A 15,091-nucleotide genomic window follows, 5' to 3' on the forward strand; every position below is an offset into this window, starting at 1 on the left:
TTTTGGTTATATTGTATGTTTAAAGTTATTAGAAAGCGGGGACAAAGCTACGGAACTGTTGAATAGTGTGCTTTTGATTGCTCACTTTTTTATGGTTTTGCCTTGTTTTTGCTGCCTACAGCTGTTGGTTTTTACTGTAAGTATCTTGAAGATTCAATGGTTTCTATTGCTTATGTTTGTATGTAGTAGTTTTTTAAAGTCAAATGATAAAGAAATGAAGTAGGAGGCAGAACTTTTCTATCGACTTACAAGGTTGCCATTGTAAACTGGCATGTATGTATTCTTTTAGTCATTTTCTTTGAATATGTTTTTATTTTCTTAGCGTCAGAGTATACATGCCATTCTATTACTTGTGAAAGTTTTTTTGGAATTTTTAACCTAATGAGATGAGGCCTAAAAGAATTCAGAGTGTGGCTGAAAGGATTTTGAAACTTCAGAATTTTTTTTTTCTGAGTCTTCAAAACTCTTTTTTGATTTCTTTAATATTTAGTAAACTTCAGATTCTTTCTACATTGGAAGTCTGAGTTATTTTAACTGATTTAATTATGAAAGAACATATAATTTAAAAAACATCAAACTGTAGAGAAACGACAGAATATAAAAGTATTCATTCCCCAGAATTAAAAATTGTTCATTTACTTGTATATCTTTCCAAAAATTGCAGTGTGCATAAAATGTGTGTATCATTCCCTTTCCTCCAAATGACATGCTATACTTTTCCTCTACTTAGCCCATTTCGGTTAGCAACATAGCTTGAATACTTTTCTGTATCAGGATGTATTGTTCTACCAAAAATTTTTAAATAACTAGTAATATTCCATTTAACCAGTGGACATTTACAATGTTGCCTAAACCTCTGTGTTTACATATCTTTACATGTTTTACATTTGCATTATTAAATTTTGAGTTTTGTTAAAAATCTTGTGGAAATTTGTTATATAAGAACCTACAAAATATCATCTCTTTTGCCTCTTGGCTTGCCAACTTAGAATATTTATTATCTGGCTCTTTATAGAATGTTTGACAGTCCTCAGTCATCTGTACCATTGAACTACTATTCGATATTTTCTTTGTGGCACTTTTCACAATCTGGATTATCTGATTTACTTGATTGTTGTCTGTCTTTCCTTGAACTACCACTTATTCTCTTGAATACAAGCAAATCCATGAGAACAGAGGTTTCGCCCATCTTCGTCCATTTATTACTGTATCTTCATCACCTGAACACTGTTGACACATAACAGACACTCCATAAATATTTGTTCAGCAATTAACAATTTAAAGCAGAATGAAGAGTTATTGTTTTGGTTGTTTTTTCCATCTCAAATATGTAAAAATTTCTTCCATTTTTAGTGTAACCTCTGCATTAATACATGCATCCTTTGTGTATCTCATTTTTTATTTTCACTCATATAAGATTATAGTGAGCACTCTAGAAATTTTGCCTTTGGATTGGAAGTCCAGCTATCTGAGAATTCTTTAATTCAGTTACCTATTATATAAGAATTTTATTAATGAAATAGGAATCATGAGACTAATAAAGGCTGAACTCTTCAAAGATTATTTTTAAATGTCTGTTTTGCCCTTACAGGATTATATTTTCATCTGTATTCTTGCTTCAAGTCTAAAATTTGAACTGATTAGATCATTTTTCTTTCTGGTTCAACTTTATTCTAACCTCATATTTACCATTCATCTAATCAATTAATATTTCAGAGTCTGCCACATGCCAAGTATTATATGTGGTATATATTATTTTCTCTCACTAACATGTTTGTAAAGGATATATATTATACATGTAGCAGTTCTGAAATAGAAAAAGAGGTTTATGCTGACACTAATATTACTGCAGGAAATTTTTCCTCTGTGTCTCTCAGATGTTTTTCAGATTGGCATTTTTATTACCTTGGCAAATTCATCAGGGTTTGGGTTATGGGATGGCCTTTGGATAATCCCAATAGTGAGTCTGTTCTAGAAGTCCCCATTGATGATTCCTGAATCCCTCTTATGTGACTAGATAATAGTTTGTCTGTTGCATGGGGAAAAATGGCTTTAACAGAGTATGACTTTTTCACACTATTTACCAAGATACACAACCTTGTGTTCCTTCCCAGAAGATGTTATAGTATGTTAGCAGGAAGAGAAGAGAAATTGATATGTGTGCCTATCATTAAGGGTTTGGATAATTAAAAAAATTTTAAATGACAGTAAAATGTTTATAAATAGAATTGTGGCTTCCAAATTATATGTATAGCATGACCCTAATTTCTATCTGTTTTGTGTATTTTTCTGTGAATATTTATTAGTATTTTGTTACCTGAAAAGATACATTTGTGTATCAATAAATAAGAGGTGATTTCTGTTAACCTCCTGAAATAGAAATATATATATTTCACTGTTTAGAGGGTTCGTTGTGTTCCAAATTGCTTGTGGAAGAGTTTTAAAGTAATTTTCTTGAAAATAACAAGACACATTTTTGTGTTTATATAGATATTCCTGATCAAGTTATAAGAGTTTTCAAAGCAGATCAGCAAAGTTGCTACATTATCATCAGTAAAGACACTACAGCTAAAGAAGTTGTTTGTCATGCTGTTCATGAATTTGGTTTGACTGGTGCATCCGACACATATTCTCTCTGTGAAGTTTCTGTCACTCCTGAGGGTGTCATAAAACAGAGAAGACTTCCAGACCAGTTCTCCAAATTAGCTGATAGAATTCAGCTCAATGGAAGGTGAATGTACTTTTTAGTGAATGTACTTATTTCTAGACATATTTTTTGAAGATTCCATGATAACAGGTATTTTTAAATATCTTTAGAGTTTTCTCTAAAATTAAAGTAAGATTTCTCTTTTTTCAGCTTTTCTTTTCTCCATAATTATGTAGGACTCATAAAGGCCACTCAGAAGTGGAAAAGGGAAAGGGAGGACAACTTGCTAAAATATTCTAGCCCCTACCTAAAATAAAGTCTTAGAACCAATGAGGTAGTCCAATCCCTGTTCGTTACAGAGGAGAAAACTAAATGATGCATATCGTTATATGTATCTGAGCGTATATGTATTTATAAATTTGTTTTTAGTATGAGCAGTATATATTTTGGGCAAAAGAAGCCATAATTTTCCCAATTCTTTTTCTAAGTAGTTTTCCTTTTATGAATATGCAGAAATTTTTTTTAATTTTTAAAGATGTGCTCTGAAAATTATTTGATCAGCTAGAACATCATTTCAGTAGTATGTTTGTTCTTTGGTGGTTTTCTCTGAGAGTAATGTAATCTTCTGGTGAGCCTAGGTTCACATGTGGAATGCGACCCTCAAAGCCTTAGACAACTGCCCATCATGGTCGCTGTTGATAGAGGCCTAATTCTGCCCAAATTCTAACCCTGACACTGGCTGTGTCACGTTAGAAAGCTTATTTAGTTTCTCTGTGCCTGAATTTTCTCATAAATAAAATAGGGATGTTAGTAATAGCATATCCCTCATAGGAATGTTATAAGAATTAGATAATTTAATAAATGTACTCTATGTATATTAGATATAATTTTATTATCTATAGTATAGTGAGTCTTAGCACTGTTACTTAGGCCTGTGAGCAGTGTAAAGGCAGAAGAAAAAGATGGATAGTTCTTTGACTGTAAAAGGTAGATGGACTTAGATCAAGTTATGTATGAAAAAGAATGAAGTAAAAGCTACCTGTGATATACTGCGTTCCCTCTTTTCCCTACCAACAGCTCTGTACAAGTTATTTTCCAAACTGCCATAGAATTATTGATCTAAAAAGAAGAAGGGAAAATGAAGGTCTTTTTTATGATTGTTCACCGATGTCATTTGCTAGAGTGAAGTCTTTGTATTTAATAAGGAGGAAATCATTAGTGAAACCATTTCCCCTCCTCTTTATGGGTTTTATCCTTCGCTTCTCTTGGAAATTTAGAAATGAAGGGAATGAGTGCATCAGCAACTTCTAAATAGAAATATAAATAGTCTTGATTTGGGTGTTTATTCATGCTATCCCTGAACAAATACTTACAGCAGTACCTACATCATACCACCTGTGTGTATTAGATACCCTCATAGAGCCCTCATCCTCAAGAATATACGCAAGATCGTTCACACAGCGTTTGAGTAGTTTCATAAAATTAAGTTCACAGGACAATCAACATTGTTTTTACTCTTTAATATAATAGATGTCGCATAGCATTTTCTCATTTAAAAGTTTTCTCATTTAAAATGGTAATTTTCTATTTCATCTGTAAGTAAATAGTCTGCAAACATTTTTGGCAAAAAGTTCTTAACAGTATAATGATATTTTGACAATAATAAAGTGCTCTTCTAATATAAAATCACTTATAAAAACAATTTTTTTTTCCTTTTAGGTATTATTTAAAAAATAACATGGAAACAGAAACCTTATGTTCTGATGAAGATGCTCAAGAACTAGTTAAGGAAAGCCAGCTATCCATGCTGCAGCTCAGTACTATTGAGTTGGCCACTCAGCTATCAATGAGGGACTTTGATTTGTTTCGTAATATTGAGCCTACTGAATACATTGGTGACCTTTTTAAGTTAGAGTCCAAAACAGGAAATACTCACTTGAAAGAATTTGAGGACATTGTAAACCAAGAGACATTCTGGGTTGCCTCAGAGATTTTAACTGAATCAAATCAGCTTAAACGAATGAAGATTATTAAGCATTTTATTAAAATTGCACTTCATTGTCGTGAATGTAAGAACTTCAATTCCATGTTTGCAATAATAAGGTAAGTTCGTACAAATATTTGTGTATAGTTTTATCACATTAGACATGAAGCTGATTTAAAGTATTGTTAAATTTAATATTTTTTCCATTCTGGTGATACTGGCTTTTTCTCTTTTTGTTTCTTCTACCTTTCTGTTAAACTTTTTTTTTTTTTTTGAGAGGAGTCCCTTGCCAATCACTCCTTTTTCCTCCTTTCTCCCCTTTTGATGGATTATGACCTCTTTGGGTTTGTGCCCAACAACTGGTCTTTATCATCAGACTTCTGTGCTGCTCATCTTACAGTACCTGCCTCACTGTGATTTGGTACTGAAAAATCAGTGTGGTATTTATGCTCTAACAAAACTGCTGTTTTGAAATAACAGCAACAGTCATTTGGTGAGCTCTTCCTATTTCCTAGGCACTGCATGAGGTATCACTGGATGTGTTGCCGCTCAAGCAAGGTAGGTCATTAGAATTATAAAAATCCTTCAAAGTTTAGAAGTCCAGAGAGTGTGGGTAGCTATACGAGCTCTCAAGAATCTTCTTCCTTATCCCCACTCAAAGCCAAACTAGATAATTTTTCTGACCCTTATCCAGCACAGTGCTGATCAACAGAGGGATTCCTCTTAAAGCAAGTCTAATTTTAAAGGATGGTGAGAGTTGTAGTTTGGGCCATTCATAAAGCCGTGTACTTACGTATAGCGGCATAATTCCACCCTGACCTGCGTGCACGCCACAGAATTTAATTGTAATTTGTTCCTAGTACTCACATGAAATAAAATTGAATTCTTTACAGGGACTTTTTAATCACAAATCTTTCATGGTTTTATACACTCATTAATGAAGTAAACCAGTGGCTGCAATTGAACTAGACACTGTAGAAGGAGTATTGAACAGAAATTAACAGAGTGACCTTTAGAATCAACTGCACCTGTAATTTGAATCTTGCCTGCCCTGTGTAGTAGCAGTGTGTCAATGGAAATTTGAAGACCAGTTTTCTCATCTGTAAAATACAGGAATTACACCACCTACCTCACTGTTTTTAACAACTGGATCTACAACAGTGGAACAAAGATGCAACTGATAAACACTTGAAAGGCTAGAAATTTAAACTGTGCAAGAAGCATAGGGTAAAGAATTTGAGTGTTACAGACTCCATTTTGGGGTACTCCATGAAGAAAACAGATTGGCACCAAGGAGATCTCTCTGTAAAAAGAGAGTGTAGAAGGAAAATGGTAGAGATCTAAAAATCACACCCCAGTGACCCTCCTCAGTGTGGGGGTAAAGAAGAGAGAGAGGGATCAATGCAGGACCCACCAGAGACAGAGGGATCAATGCAAGAAATAATAGAATAGCACAGTTCTGCTAGTGTCATTAAAGCCAAGGAAAGACAGTAGCCCCCAGATGAATATAAGACAGACCTGGGATTTGGTTAAAAGGCTTTGCTTTTTGGATAAAAGTTTCATTTTGTTATAAAGAGCATTTTATTATACATATGCAGGTTTTAGATCTCCTTTGTGTTCCATATCCATTATTTTCTTTCTAGTCCTTTCAACTCTGTCCATTTCCATTGATTGCTATTGTTAATCCTTTCTTCCATCGTTTGCATGAGGTTTTAGCAGTTTCCTTTTTTGTTTATGTAGGTTACAATGTGGCCTTCATTTCTCTGTTGGTTTTATTTTTTCTTCCATTTTTTTCCTGAACTTTACTAATTTTTTTTTCATCTACTTCTAATGTACCTGATATTACCATATTTTCTCTATGCTCTTATATCACCGCGTTAACCTCTTTTTTATTTTATTGGAAATCATGGTTAGGTTGTTGGTTAGTCCCAGTTTTTATTTAATTGTTGACATTTTTCTGATTTATGTTCTTTAACTATTTGTTTTTCCTTATAGCAACCTGTTATAGATCCTGTGTTCATACTTTCTTTTTAAATGACATGAGTTTTCTTGTGCCAACTGTTTGCAAGAGGGTCCCATGGACAGGAGCCAGGGCAGTATTCCAGGATAGCAGGAATTGAGCTTGAATGTGAATTGTTTTATCCTTTACTTCTTTTCAGCAAATGGAGAGGGCAACTTAGGCTGCTTACAACTCAGAGTTTCTCCCTTCTATCCTGCTTCTCACCAAGATGTTCTCTCACTGTGTTTACTTTTTAAATCTTACTTTCTCTGGCACTCCCTGCTAAAGAACAGAGTCCAGCCCCCACCTAATTCTATCAGCCTGTGGACTCGATTGTGTTGTTCCAAATAGGGATTGCTGTTTTTGCCTTCAGGTTGAGTTACCTGCTTTCATCAAGATCTTCAGCTATGGACATCCTTTTTCAGCATTTTGCATACTCATATTTGGCGTTGACTATTTTTTGGCAGCCTTTCTAATGTGTTTAGGAATTATAGATATCTTGTAGTTTCTTTGGTGATGAAATTTGTATTTGTTATTCATCATTGTAGTTGTTTGGGATGATTTCAGAGAAACAGAGAACAAAGCTATCTTAACTCTAAGCCTTAGAGTCAGGAGTCAAGAGAACATTTTAAATACAATGGTGTGGGTAAAATCTGATGTCTTAGAATAGAAGAGCGATTACTGTTAAGAAAATTGAGGCTCTATTTATGTGCTCTTCATTTGGCAGCCTACCTGTAGATGGTAATGTAGAGGTAAAGGGGTAGGAAGATGTTGCAGCTTAATTGGCATGAATTATTTTTCAAATTAGGACTGTCGGAGTGTGTTTAAAATCCTGTAAAACGGAGACATTGATTAAATGTAGGCCCGGAGGATATGATTAAACCTAGGGATATGGAAGTATTGCAGTCAGGGATGCGAGTGGACAAAATCTCAGAGAAAAAGGCTGCCACAGCCCCAGAACTTGCCTCAATTATTATATAACAATTGTGCTCAGATTACTTAAACCATTCACAAATAATGTCTCCATAAAGTTATTCCTAAGTAAAACAAAAACATTGTGGTACTTGAATATTTTTAAAGTTAAATGTGTGTGTTGTGGAATTATTATTTGCAAACTACAAAATAAAGGCTATCAATATACAACTATAGGCAAGTAATATAGTTCCTCTGAAAGAAGTTTTCCTTATTTTAAGATCAAGGAGTTCTTTTTATTTATTATTCTTTGGTTCTACTCTGTTTATTTCAAAACATTGACATATATCCCTGCCTATTTTAGCTTTATTAGAGAAACTTGGTATATGTGCTTTACTGACCTGAGTCCTCTCTTGTTCCCAAGACCCTATTTAATGTTTTTTATTCTCATCTTTGGCAGTGGCTTGAACCTGGCATCTGTAGCACGACTCAGAGGTACTTGGGAAAAGTTACCAAGCAAGTATGAGAAACACCTGCAAGATCTACAAGACCTTTTTGATCCATCTAGAAACATGGCAAAGTATAGAAACATTCTTAGTAGTCAAAGCATGCAGCCTCCAATTATTCCTCTCTTCCCTGTTGTCAAGAAAGATATGACATTTCTACATGAAGGTACTTACAAGTTATTTGAAAATTAGCATGTTTAGCTTCAGCTAATCTACAGAATTGTGATTTATTATATTTAATGTACCTTTTCAGCCTGATTATATATCCCTAAAGCTTTACCCACTTAAATGCAACAAATTTCAGGAATCCAAAACCCACATTACTAACAAGAACAAATTTAGATGTTTACCAATTTCATTTAAACATAAACTTCACTTATACCAAAATCAGACTGATCATATTGGTTGTTTTGTTTAGTAATATTTTTTTTAATTTTTTTTATAGAACTACTCAACACATACAGAAAAGTGCCCAAAACAAGTAACCAGTAAATTCATAGAGACTCCCATGAAACCAACATCCAGGCCAAAAATAAAACATTGCCAGTCTTTCAGGAGCCCCATTCATTCCCCTTGCCAATTACCATACTCATCCTCTTCCCCAAAGGCAGCTAGTGTCCTGACTTCTAATACTGTGGTTTAGTTTTACCTGTTCTTGAACTTCATATAAACAGAACCATAGAGTATGTTTGTCTTCTTATGTTTTGGTCTAGTTTGGTTTCTGGCTTATTTTGGTCAGCATGAGATTTGTGTGATATTTCCATGTTTTTGAATGTAATTATATTTCATTTTCAAAACTATGTAGTACTCTGTTACATGAATGCAATACAATGGATTTATCCATTTTGTTGATGAGAATTTGATAGTTTTCACTGTTCACCTATTACGAATAATGTTGCTATGAATGTTCTTGCATATATCTCTTAGTGCACATGCATTTTTATTTGATATAATTTAGGGTGGAATTTATGGGTCCTGATATTTGTATAACCAATTCTAGAAAACATTTTGGTGTTATCTTCTAGAGTGGAACACTGGCAGTGTTGTTAGAATTCTCATTGTTCTTCATCCTTACCAACACCTGGTAAATCCTTTTTTTTTTTTTTAATTCATTCCAGTAGTGGTATGGTTTAATTTGCATTTCCCTTATACTAATGAGGTATAGCACTCTTTTATATATTTATTTGTCCTCTTGTCAATTTTCAATTCAGGTTTCTCACCTATTTTTTATTAGGTTGTTTCTTGTTTAATAAAATTTTAAGATCTTTTTATAAATCCTGAGTATAAAACCACTTGCCTTTGACTCTCTTAAGGTTCTTTTGATGAACAGCAAGTTTTTAGTTTTAAAAGCCTAATTTATTGATCTTTTACCATATGTTTTATCTACAGTCTCCCTGAATCGATTTTTTTGGTATGGTATTTGTTCTCTGATAACTTGCTAGCTATATATACCATTTTACTTTTTGCTAGTGTTCTACTAGACACTATAATATTACAATACTTGATGATACTAGTTTTATATTTATTAGTACTTTTCTATATGTCAGGCGATGCAAGGAACGTAGACCATTTACATTTTATTCACTCATCTCCCAATTCGTATGCAGTTGTTGCCATGCCTTTAAAATCCCACATGATACTATCATTGTTTAGTAGCGTTTATTTAGCTTTACTTATATGCTGATGATGTTACTGTTTTTATTCCTTTCTGCATATTAAAGCTTCCAATTTGTTGGAGACAGGGGGGTTCCCTATAGAATACTATTTATTATTCTCTTAAGTGCAAATCTGCTGGTGACAAAATCTCTTAGTTTTTGTTTATCTGGAAATATCTTCACATTCATTCTTAAGGCATGATTTTGTTTAGCAGTTATTATTCCATTGTCTCCTGGCTTCCGCTGTGAATGTTAAGAAGTCTGCTGTCTTATTTGCTGTTCCTTTGACTGTATTCTGCCCTTTTCTCGATAGCTGCTTTATAATTTTCTCTTTCTGTGACCTAGTGTGGCATTCTGGTTTTCGTTTTCGTTCTGATTTGTTTATAGAATACCCTAAAACCTGTGTTTTGATATTTTTCATCAGTTTTGGGAAATTCTGTCATTCTGTCTTTAAGTTTTTTATCTGCCCTCTTCCGAGCTTTTCTTCAGGGGTTTTGTTTCACCTCTGTTAGACCTGATCACTGCCCCTATTGTCTCATATACTCTTTTCCATATTTCTTACAGTTTTCTCTCACCATGCTTCATTCTCGATATTTCTTCCAACCTGTTGTTCAATTTATTCTCTCTTCAACTATGCCTTAATTTACTGTTAAATTTTACCAGTGAGTTCCTAATTGCAGTTATGGTGGGGTTTTTTTCCCCCAGTTTTACAGTTTACATTTGTTTATTTTTCTACCTTCATGTTCTCAGTATTGGTTTTATATCTTTGCACATATTCAACATAAAGTCTTCTAATAACCCCATAATCTGGATCCTTTGTCAGTCCCTGTCTGTTGTCTTGTTTTTCTTTGCATTTTGATCATGTTTTCTCTTGATGGCCCTGGTTATTTTTGACCAAATGGATGTTGTGTATAAAAAATTAAATAATCTGAGGTTTCAGATGATGTTCTGTTCCTCTAGAGAGAATTAAAGCTTGCTTCTGTCAGGCAGTTAGGAGTACTAGCGATCCAAAATTACCTTAATCCACTTTCACATTTTGAGGTAATTTAATGTCTTTTACCCCAGCCTACATTCCGTTCATTCTTAGTCTTGGTATATAGCCCTTCAGGCTCCCAACCCAAAGCATTGGAGATTTACCTGAACTTGAAAGTATTTTTGTTGATTTTGTTTCCAACTCATATTGAGACATGAACAATTCATATGTCCAGTGTATAGGTGCTGTTTACTATGAGGAGGGAGACCACCATGTGTTGTAGGCCCATATGGTTCTCAGACTTGTCTTCAGGGACTTGGAGTTCCACAGAGGCACGTAAGGGATACCATGAGAGAAAAGTGAGGTCATGCTAACTAGTAAAGACAGGCGTGGGAAAACACACACGCACTGCCCTAGATAGTCAGATTGCCCTTTGAACATACGATTTTTTGCCTTGTGGTTTAAACTAGGCAAGTCAACACATGGGCTAAGTCTGGTCTCCTACCTACTCTCTTCAGAGAGAGACAGTTTTGAAAGTCATGTGAATTTTTCCTCAGAGAACTGCTTAACAGAAACAAAAATTATGAAATTTATAAAGCAAATTTCTGTTAAATGATTAAAGTCGTGATTATAAATTCAAATTCCAGGAAAGGAAAGGTGAATGGCAAACCAGAAAGTGTTTATCACTCTCAGCCAACCACCTCTTAATTTTAATATATTATTGCCCTTTGGGAAAACAGACCTACTATTATTTAAGCCCCCAACAACCCTTCCCTTTTTTCTTCAAAAGAAGTCAGGAACTCTTGTTTTCATGGGATATCTTCTACTTCTTAAATGTTGACAACTCATTTAATAATTTTTTAAGTATTGTAAATCAAAGAAAACTTACTGGAATAATTAAGTCCAAAGCTCACCCTTTGTGACCTCTGGCTAAAACCTAAGTTTTCAAGTGCTGTACCCTGCTACCCAAAAGAACAGAGGCCGGGAGAGTGGGCTGCCCAAGAGTGGGTAGAGCATCTGGAAAGTTAGATTTGAGGAGCTGCACATTTTACAGATGTGCCTGTAACATAATGAAATTGGTTTTAGAAGCTATGCTGTTTATCACTTTCCAGTATTCATAATCATTACCTCCCTAGGAATAGAATTCCTCCCAATAGCTCATTCCCTGGGAGCAGGGTAGAACCATATACAAGTTTATCAATTCTTAAAAATGAAAGAAGGTTCTTATTTATACCTCCCCAAGAAATATAACTTGACTTCTGCTGCCTTTGTACAGAGACTTTAATTTTAAAAACTAAAAATTTTATTTTGTAGGAAATGACTCCAAAGTAGACGGTTTAGTAAATTTTGAGAAGCTAAGAATGATTGCCAAGGAAATCCGTCAAGTTGTTCGAATGACTTCTGCTAACATGGACCCAGCTATGATGTTCCGACAGAGGTATGGCATTGAAGTGTGTAAAAGTCTTAGAGCCAGCGTCAGGAGTGATAGAATTAAAATCATAATAATTATCATTTTTTGACCATCTACCAGTTGTTACGTGCTGTACAAAGTGTTTTACACAATCTCAAAGTAATCATTTATCGCAATAACCCTTAAAAACGTAGGTGATATTGGCCTTTCTTTTACCTATGAAGAAACTGAAGCTCAGAACAGTTAGGTAATGTGCCGAGGATTACATAACTTGCTAAGATATGAACCCTAGTTCTGCATTACTTTTTTTTGAGTACATGGATAGGTTCTGTATTGTTACTGTTATTTAAAGTATCAGCTAACTTAAGTATAAGAAAATTTCTGATCTTTACTATAGTTATTGCAGAAGACAAATGCTTTCATCTGGTTTCTTACCTAATTTGTAAAATATTAGTGTGCATGTGTCTTTTATTTTTACTGAATATTTTAAGTTCTCTTTCCATCTAATCATACTTTATTCTTCTAAAATATATTCTTTTCCAAGTCATGGTACTGCTGTTTATTTGCGTGTAACTTCTTTAACAAAACTTAGAAAGTACAAATGTTAACATGTTCCATGTTTAATAAAAATGAAAGGATTATTTGTATTCCATATTAACCTGGTCTTCTAAGATTGCTTTTAAAAATGCATTTTAAATGTAATAGCAAAAGTTTCCTCAAATTATTTGAAACTTATGGAAAGTATGTTGGGAAGCTGTTCCCAGTAACTTTTATAATTTTCAGGGTAAATAAAATGTTAGGACTTTAATTTTTGGTCTGATTTTCTTCTGGGCCTGTGTGTATAGGTTCAGTACATAGCGCTTTAAAAATGAAATATTTATACAAAGGCATACACAATTCCTGTGGCTTAAAAAATATAGTCTACTAAGGAAACAAAAATACTTAGTTCTTTAAAAACTGGAGATGGAGTTTTTATAACCAAACAGAATCTGCGTGTCAGGATTGATTTTTTGTTTTTGTTTTATTTTGTCTGAATCACTGTTCAGGAGTCTTTGTTTTTGTGACTTGATCTAATGGTTGCTCTAGTTCAGAGATCCTCAAAGTGTGGAGGAAAGGGGTATGTCACATTTCCTCCTCTCTGCCCAGTCCCCCCTGGCCCCAAAGATCACCCCATATAATGAGATGTCATTGTTTGGGTGTGGGAGCAGAAGACAGTGAGAACCAGGGACCAAGGCAAACCCAGAGGAGGGTTGTTCGTTTCTTCGTTTGTTTTTTGAGTTTTCGTTTTTGCCACATGTCCCTGTACGGTGCTCCTTCACTCCCTGTTGTCTTATATGGACCTTCATTTACTCATGTGTGTTAACACTCTGGTTCCTGAAGCCATAATGAATCTATGACTCTGCCAGCCTGGAAAACAGAATCTTGGGCGACCTGCACTGGAGCTTGATGGGTGTAGGTCTGGGGCGGGCTGAGCCCTGGGGTGGAGGTGGAGGGGTGCAAAAAAAATGGATAAGAATAAAAATTAAGAACAGAATCTCTATTCAGTCCAATTGTACTATAAGGCTCTACAGTATTATAAAAATGTTAATACATGTTTACTTTTTTTAAGTTGAATTTGCTCGTTGAAATTTTTTATAAAATACATTGTCAGAGAAATTTCTGTACTTAAAAGTGAAATGACAGATCTTTATGCTCCTTGTACTTTCATCCTGTCACTTAAATAAGTGGCTCAAAATCCTTTCCAAAAAATGCTTAGAAGTTCTATTCCTCAATTTAAGGTTTCCTTCTCTAAAAACGTTGAATTCACAATTCATAGTAAATAAATGTTTTTCCTTAAGCTTCTTATTAACATAAGCCTCCAGATGAATTAGCTATTAAAAATATAATTGGTCTAAAAGCATATTTTTAAAAATATTATAGGGTTTTTGGCCTTCAATACCTATCATAGTTCATTTTATCCCTCTGCATTTCATTAAAGTCATTTTACTGTTAAGCTACCACTTTTTCCTAGTAAAATTTTTCTGTTCTATTCTGTCTCCATAGTTTTTCTGGCTCTCAACTGTTGTCTTTTTTTTCTGTGCTTTCCTATTCAAATACATGTTTCAATGTTTGTGGCTCTTGCTTACAGGAAGAAGAGGTGGCGGAGTCTGGGGTAAGTGTAGAGATGAATGCAACTGGAATGAAGGTCGTGCAACTCTTAACATGTACTGCATCCTTTTCATTAATGCACGCACAAAAAATAGCATGCATTCTATTAACCCTGTCAACCTACATTCCTGACAAATGCCTTTTGCTAACAAAGTGAAAATAATGATAGCACTAGCTTTTTTTTTACCTTTACTTTTCCATTATTGATGTCCCATAAGTCCCTTTTAGATTTTAATTTAGCAGGGTCAGTTAAATGATGGTGGTGATAGGAAATATTTGTTGTGTGCTTGCTATGTGCCGTGCAATGTTCCAAGCACTTTATATGGATTATTTAATTCTCCAAACCACCCTCTGTGATACTGTTAACTTCTGTGGTACAGATGGAGAAGATGGAGTTATCTGAATTCTTACAACTCACTAATGATAGATCCAAACATAGGTGGTCTGATTTCAGAGTCCACATTATTTTTTTTTATTCAAATGCCATGCTTTATAAAAATATGTAAGTATAAAAATGGATAAGAAGTTTGTTTATAAAGGTTACATTTTTCCATCAATTTTCCAAAAAGAGGCAGCCCTTATCCAAACTATACTATAAAATCGAGTTACTTTAATGGCAGCTGTATGTGAATAAAATTAAAAATTTGAGTTAGTGAAAATTGAAATAGATGATTTTAATTCCTCATATCCACCATGAGACTTAAAACATTGATTTTTATTTTAAATTTCTATTTCTAAAGACTCCCTTATCTCTTTTAAAACTGTAATAGAATCAGAAACTGCCACCTTTTGTTACTCAGATAGGTTCAGATCTCTGCTTATACATAGCTAGATAACTATTTAGAATCGTAGAATT

At 34.1% G+C, this 15,091-nt stretch overlaps 1 protein-coding gene across 4 annotated transcripts in view; it reads left to right on the forward strand.

Annotated features, from left to right (window-relative positions):
• RAPGEF6 (Rap guanine nucleotide exchange factor 6) overlaps positions 1-15,091 on the forward strand; it is a 152,130-nt gene that overhangs the window by 110,111 nt on the left and 26,928 nt on the right. For 3 of the 4 annotated variants that reach the window (XM_015598101.2, XM_015598099.2, XM_015598100.2), the window contains 5 exons: positions 2,491-2,731; positions 4,367-4,750; positions 8,003-8,214; positions 11,991-12,114; positions 14,216-14,239. In XM_015598101.2, the coding sequence (XP_015453587.1) occupies positions 2,491-2,731; positions 4,367-4,750; positions 8,003-8,214; positions 11,991-12,114; positions 14,216-14,239 (985 nt within the window). The remainder of the gene's footprint in view (positions 1-2,490; positions 2,732-4,366; positions 4,751-8,002; positions 8,215-11,990; positions 12,115-14,215; positions 14,240-15,091) is intronic. The other variant, XM_006923166.3, reaches the window with a different exon arrangement.

Source organism: Pteropus alecto, unplaced genomic scaffold (genome assembly GCF_000325575.1).
Source record: "Pteropus alecto unplaced genomic scaffold, ASM32557v1 scaffold78, whole genome shotgun sequence".
In the NCBI taxonomy this organism is placed as follows: Eukaryota; Metazoa; Chordata; class Mammalia; order Chiroptera; family Pteropodidae; genus Pteropus; species Pteropus alecto.